Below are 6,398 nucleotides of genomic sequence, written 5' to 3'. Positions count from 1 at the left end.
CCAGGAGGTAAGGCCAGAAGGCAGATTGGTACCCACTGGGTACTTATCAAGTGCCCACCCTTTCCATGCCACAGTAGAGCCCATGAGGGACAAGCTGTGGACACATCACAGGTCTGGCATTGGGCACCAGCCTGGCACAGGGCACCACCCTGGGATGGGGCACCACCCTAGCATGGAGTGGGTGAGAGGAGCAGTCCTGTCCCTCAGGTGCAGCCACTTCAGCTCCGGCTTTATTGCAAAAAGTCAGTGGGCACATGGGCACCTGGGGAGCCGGTGCCACACAGGCTCCTGGCCCCACCCAGTGCCACCACAGCCACCGCAGAACGATCCTGGCACCAGGGCTGGCAGTCTGGGCTGCTAGGAGGGGTGCTGGCCACTGTGGCAGTCCTCATTGTCTCTCGTGCCAGGCTGAGGGCTGGCAGAAGGCTCCGGTTGCAGCGGGCCCTGGGCACCAGGGTCCTCGTGGGGGCCAACAGGGTGGTGCTGGCCAAAGTCCCCAGCCCCATCCTCTGGGGACACTGTGCTGTCCCTGTGCTGAGCTGGGGCTGGCATCCTGCTGGCACGTGCCCCTTCTGGCACCTCCTGGCCGTGGCTCGGCGCTGTCCCAGCCCCTGTCCCGCTGGCACGGCTGCCCCCGGCGGGCACTGCTGTCACTTGCTGGTGGCACAGGGGACAGGTGTCCTGCACGTAGAGCCACTTGCGCAGGCAGGCAGCGTGGAAGAAGTGGCTGCAGGGGGTGACCACTGCCACCTGCATGTCCTGTGGGCAGGGACAGGATGGCACCCAGCGGGCAGGGCACCCAGAGGGGTGTCTGGGCAGGGGAGAGGATGGCACCCAGTGGGCAAGGGACCCAGAGAGGTGGCCAGTGAAGGAACAGGATGGCACCCAGCAGGCAAGCCACCTAGAGGGGTGTCTGGTCAGGGGAGAGGATGGCACCCAGTGGGCAGGGGACCCAGAGAGGTGGCCAGCGAAGGAACAGGATGGCACCCAGTGGGTAGGAGACTCAGAGGGATGGCCAGCAGAGGGACAGGATGGCAGCCAGCAGGCAGAAGACCCAGAGGGGTGTCTGGGCAGGGGAGAGGATGGCACCCAGCGGGCAGGGGCCCCAGAGGGGTGGGCAGTGAAGGGACAGGCCTGACCTGGAAGCAGATGGCACAGACATCGTTGTGGTCCCGCAGCTGCCCACCGGTGGCCCGGGGCAGGGAGTTGATCTTCTTGGCGGCCTCCCTCCGCAGCAGGAAGCTCTTCCAGCCCGACTGGGCACGCAGCCAGACGTTGAAGTAGGAGTGGATGATGATGACAGAGGCTCCCATCCAGCTCCACTCGCCCAGCAGGGACTCCCAGGTGCCATAGGCCACCACGCAGAGGGCCACCAGGAACTCCAGCACCCTGCTGACAGCGTTCACCCAGTAGATGATTTCATCCATCCGCTCCAGGGGTCTGTCCTGCAGCAGCTCCACCATGAACAGGGTGTAGATGAAGAGGGTGCCCATCACCTGGGTGGGTGAGTGAGGAGGGGGATGGCATTGTGGTGATGGTGGGCAGGTGGCAAACCGCACACCTCTCCCACCCACAGTGCTCCTAGACCCAGCTGGAGGGGGCCCAGTAAGCTCCCAGCTGGGGAGGAGGGGGGAGAGCTGGGGCTGCTGTACCTGCAGCGAGGTGAGCGTGCAGCTGGAGACCAGGATGAGGAGGCCATACCTGCAGTGAGGTGAGCATGCAGCTGGAGACCAGGATGAGGAGCCAGAAGTCCAGCTGGAAGAAGTGGGCGATCTTGTAGGCCATGAAACAAGGGAAAACCAGCAAGAAGAGGCACATGCTGACGCCACGGAAATGCTTCCAGGGGCTCCTAGGGGAGGCACAGCTCAGCGGGGCCATGCCCACCCCAGCAGCACCCCCCACCTCTCCCCTCCCCCTGATCCTGCCCCAAAAACAGGCAGTGAGGACCTGAGGAGAGAGGGGAGCAAGGTGGAGGGACCCAGCTTGGCTCTTCCTCGCCGCCCCCAGCGTGGGGAGGGGGCCAGGTCCTGCTGCTCCTCCTGGTACCTGTTCCGGGAGGCCCCCAGCGCCAGCACGATGGGGTCGGCGATCTCGATCATGGACTGCAGCGTGGAGGTCACCACGATGAAGAGGATGATGCTGAGCAGGAAGGTCCTCTGGAGGATCTGCAGGTCCAGCAGCCCTGTCTGCAGCGCCAGCAGCAGCAGTGTCACACCCTCCGTCACTCCCCTGCCAGCAGTGGGGCAGCTTGTGGGCAGCTGTGGGCATGTGCCAACAGCCCTCTGCCGTGCCCTGGGCATCCCCTGGGGACACCTCCCAGTCACAGGGGGCCTCGGGACACCCCCATGGTGTTCCCCAGGGTGCAGAGATGGGGCCAGCTCTCTTTAATCTCTTTGTCAGAGATCAGGTGAGGGGGTCCAGGAGACCCCCAGAATGTCTGCAGATGGCACCAGGCTGGATGCTCAGAGGGACCTGGTCAGGCTGGCTCGATAGGCCAAGGCCAGTGGGATGAAGTTCAACTGGGCCAGGTGCCAGGTCCTGCACTTGGGTCACAACAACCTCATGAATGCTCCTTGTTTGGGGCAGAGTGGATGGAAAGTACCTGGCAGGAAAGGACCTGTGGGTGCTGATCAACAGCTGGCTGAACATGAGCCACTGTGTGCCCAAGTGGCCAAGAAAGTCACCAACATCCTGGTCTAGATCAGCAATGGTGTGGCCAGCAGGAGCAGGGCAGGGATTGTGCCCCTGTACTGGGCACTGGTGAGACCACACCTTAGGTCCTGGGTTCAGTTTTGGGTCCCTCACTCCAAGATGGGCACTGAGGGGCTGGAGTGTGGTCCAGAGAAAGGCAACGAAGCTGGGGAAGGGTCTGGAGCATAAATCTTGTAAGGAGCAGCTGAGGGACCTGGGGTTGTTCAGACTGGAGGAGGCTGGGGGGAGACCTTCTGGTTCTGAAAGGAGGCTGGAGCCAGCTAGGGATTGGTCTCTTCTCCCAAGGAACAAGTGACAGGACAAGAGGAAATGGCCTCAAGTTGCACCAGGGGAGGTTTAGGTTGGACATGAGGAACAATTTCTACCCCAAAAGTGTGGTCAAAGCCTGGTCCAGGCTGCCCAGGGCAGTGGTGGAATCTCCATCCCTGGAGGCATTTCAGAGCCCTGGAGACGTGGTGCTGAGGGCCATGGTTCAGTGGTGCCCTGGCAGTGGTGGCCTCCATGACCTTAAAGGTCTCTTCCTACCCAAACCACTCTGCGATTCTGTGCCAGCCAGGGCCAGAGGTGCCCACCCAAGCCCCGTGCCAGGGCTCACCTGTGCATGACGTTGCCATTCTGGAAGGCACTGAAGCCCAGCAGATAGAACTTGCAGAGGTTGAGGACAGCCAGGGCGAGGTAGGAGACAGTGAAGGTGAGGCCGACCAGGGAGTAGGGAGTGCTGCAGCACTCCGCCGCGCTGCAGGCGAGCCTGGGCTGAGTGCGGGGCTGCAGGCACAGCCCAGCCCTGCTCATCCTCCTCCCACTGCCCTGCTGGGGCTGCCCCGCCCTCCTCATCCTCCCCCCACAGCCCCAGCCCTCCTCATCTTCCTCCCACTGTCCTGCTGGGGCTGCAGGCACAGCCCAGCCCTGCTCATCCTCCTCCCACAGCCCAGCCCTGCTCATCCTCCTCCCACAGCCCCAGCCCTCCTCATCCTCCTCCCACTGCCCTGCCCGAGCAAGGATGAGAGCTCCATCAACCCCTGTCCCCCACCACAGTCTCTACCTGCTGAGGAGGAGGAAGAGGAGGCCCTGTTGGGCCATGGGACTGCTGGAAGAGGTGAGGAAGGCCAAGAGGCGGAGGGTGAAGAGCGCCAGCCAGAAGACGAGGAAGAGGAGCGGGATGGCCAGCTGGCTCCAGAGGGACACCCCCAGTGCCACCAGCCGGGACAGCTCCAGGGCCTGGGAGGATGGACACTGTGGGGCTGCCCCTCAGCACTCCCCACAGAGGACAGGGGTGGTGTGGGGGGCACAGTTGTGTGAGGGGACAGCCCTGCAGCTAACCCTGCATCAAGCCAGGCTCAGCATTGGACCCTCTGTCCCACAGCCCCCAGCCTGCAGCCCTCTGCCCCACAGCCCCATTAACCCCAATTCCACAGCTCCCAACTCTACAGCCCACATCCGACAGCCCCCAGCTCTGCAGAACCCATCCCACAGTCCCCAGATGTGCAGACCCCATCCCACAGCCCCCAACCCTGCAGATCCCATCCCATAGTCGCCATCCCTGCAGACCCCTGCCCCACAGCCCCCAACCCTGCAGACCCCATCCCATAGTCCCCATCCCTGCAGACCCCTGCCCCAGAGCCCCCAGTTCCGCAGACCCCATCCCACAGCCCCCTGCCCCTCTCACCTGTGCAATCTCCCGGCAGGCAGCAGCAGCCAGCTGGAAGGGGACAAGGACGTGGGAGGCGAGGACGTAGAGCACCTGGATGGTGGTGAGGGTGGTGGCGAAGGTGTCGAGCAGGGGCAGGGCACGGAGGGGCAGGCCACAGAGCCGAGCCAGGGCTGGCAGCGCAGGGGCACCGAACAGCCACGGCTGCCGGCTGCGCATCAGCAGAGAGCAGAGGGCACACAGGCAGAGCTGGCCTGAGGGCACAGGGACAGGGATCAATGTGGGCTCCTCACTGCCAGAAGGACGTTGAGCTGCTGGAGTGTGTCCAGAGAGGGGCAAGGAAGCTGGGGAAGGGTGTGGAGCACAAATCTTGTGAGGAGCAGGCTGAGGGAGCTGGGGTTGGTTCAGCCTGGAGTAAAAAAGGCTGAGGGGAGACCTTCTGGCTCTCTGCAGCTCCCTGGAAGGAGGTGGGAGCCAGGTAGGGGGCTTGGACATGTCACTGTTACCCAACACAACGTCCCATGGGGTCACAGCTCCTGGAGCCAGAGACCTTCACTCTGCCCAGTGCCACCCCCACATCAGGGACATTTTGGTGGGCTCAGACCCCATGTAAGAGGAAAGGAACACCTGGGGGCTGAAACTCCATGAAGTGGGCAAGGGACATGCCAGGAGGCCACCAGCCTGTTTGTGGGGCAGGGATTTTTGGGTGGCAAGGGATATTTTGGGAGGGAGTTGCCACTCACCTGCAAGGGTGGTGGCAACACGGCTGAGCGCCGCAGGGTCCTGGTACACAGCACCCTGGTCACCAAACTCCAGCTCCCGGTGGATGTAGTCCCTGTGAGGACAGTGGCTGAGTCCCCAGCTCCCCACCACCGCTCCCCAGTTCCCCCCAGTACAGCCCCTCCCCGGCCTCCCAGCTCTCACCTGGCCACCCTGTGCCCCACGGCGAGGAGCAGGGCGGTGAAGACGTGCAGGTAGAGCTTCACCAGGGACTGCACCGGCAGCACCAGCACCACCAGGCACAGGATGTGGCCTGCCGAGGAGGGGGACAGCAGGGTCAGATGGCCCCATGGAGACGGTTTCACGTCAAGGGGGGTCAGCAGGGCTTGGGACAGCAAAAGCATGAACACGGGCAGCCCTCGGGGTGTCCTCAAACACGGACATGCCTTGGAGCCAACCTGGCCGGGGCCTGGGTGTCCCTTTGTGTCCTCAAGGTGGACATCTCTAGGATGTCTCTCTGAGTCCCCATCCTATCCAGCCCTTGTATGTTCTACCATATCCCCAACCTGGTCACCCCTTGGCGTGTCCTCACCCTTTCCATCCCTGGGATGTCCTCACTGCGTCCCCAGCCCGGTCATGCCCTCGCATGTCCACTCATGTCACCAGTCTATCCCAGCCCTGGGGTGTCCCCAAGCCTGTCCACTCCTGGGATGTCCTTCAGGGTGTGCCCAGCCTGCCCCCTCGGGGCGTCCCCCATCGCGCCGCAGCCCTCACCCAGACCGCAGGCACCCCGGAGGGCGGGGGCTCGGAGGAAGGGGGGGTCCCCTCGGCGGGGCCGCAGCAGTTCGCCGATGGCCGCCGCGTCCCAGCGGTACAGCAGGTCCAGCAGCGCCAGCCCCGGCACCCTCAGAGCCACGTTAGCCACCGCCTCCAGCCGCGCCATGGCCCGCGTGGCGGGGGGTCCCCGCGTCCCGCTCCCGGCCCGGGAGGGGACAGAGGGGACCCCCCGGGGCTACCCCGACGGGATCCGCCGAGCCGGCAGGGGACGCCCGCTCCGCGCCCAGCTTGTCTGCGCGGCCGCCTCCCGCCGGCGACTGGCCGCCTGTCTCTTTGCTCCCGTTCCCTTCTCCGTTTCCTCTCCGGGAACGGCCACCGCCGTTCCGGTCCTTCCGCCACTTTCGCTTTCTCCCGCACCGCCCCTTACGCCCAGCGTGCAGCTGAAAGGTTTTGCGCCTGGGCGATACGCTGACGCCAGAACCGCCATCTTAGAAAGGGCGCAGAACGTTTTTCACGCTATGCCTTCTACCATCTTGGATAT

General features: G+C 64.1%; 1 protein-coding gene across 1 annotated transcript; it reads right to left on the bottom strand.

Moving 5' to 3' along the window:
* Positions 1-357: 357 nt before the first annotated feature.
* On the bottom strand, positions 358-6,023 carry LOC128974748 (RING finger protein 145-like). The gene is made up of 10 exons (XM_054391444.1): positions 5,855-6,023; positions 5,285-5,393; positions 5,104-5,195; positions 4,379-4,614; positions 3,755-3,930; positions 3,308-3,448; positions 2,047-2,229; positions 1,702-1,849; positions 1,140-1,496; positions 358-759 (listed from the first exon to the last, which is right to left on the bottom strand). The coding sequence occupies exons 1-10, from the start codon at positions 6,021-6,023 to the stop codon at positions 358-360; spliced, it is 2,013 nt and encodes a 670-aa protein (XP_054247419.1).
* Between the last annotated feature and the right edge of the window lie 375 nt (positions 6,024-6,398).

This window comes from Indicator indicator, chromosome 23, assembly GCF_027791375.1.
Source record: "Indicator indicator isolate 239-I01 chromosome 23, UM_Iind_1.1, whole genome shotgun sequence".
In the NCBI taxonomy this organism is placed as follows: domain Eukaryota; kingdom Metazoa; phylum Chordata; class Aves; order Piciformes; family Indicatoridae; genus Indicator; species Indicator indicator.
The sequence above is the reverse complement of the archived record's forward strand: the minus strand, read 5'-3'. Positions and strand labels throughout refer to the sequence as shown.

Bases quoted from the DNA above. Each gene is read 5' to 3' on its own strand.
- LOC128974748 (XM_054391444.1), bottom strand. From the start codon at position 6,023: ATGGCGCGGCTGGAGGCGGTGGCTAACGTGGCTCTGAGGGTGCCGGGG. The intron at 5,394-5,854 runs GTGAGGGCTGCG...CCTCCTCGGCAG, and splicing joins CCGGGGTGCCTGCGGTCTGG to GCCACATCCTGTGCCTGGTG. The intron at 760-1,139 runs GTCAGGCCTGTC...CCCTGCCCACAG, and splicing joins TCTGTGCCATCTGCTTCCAG to GACATGCAGGTGGCAGTGGT.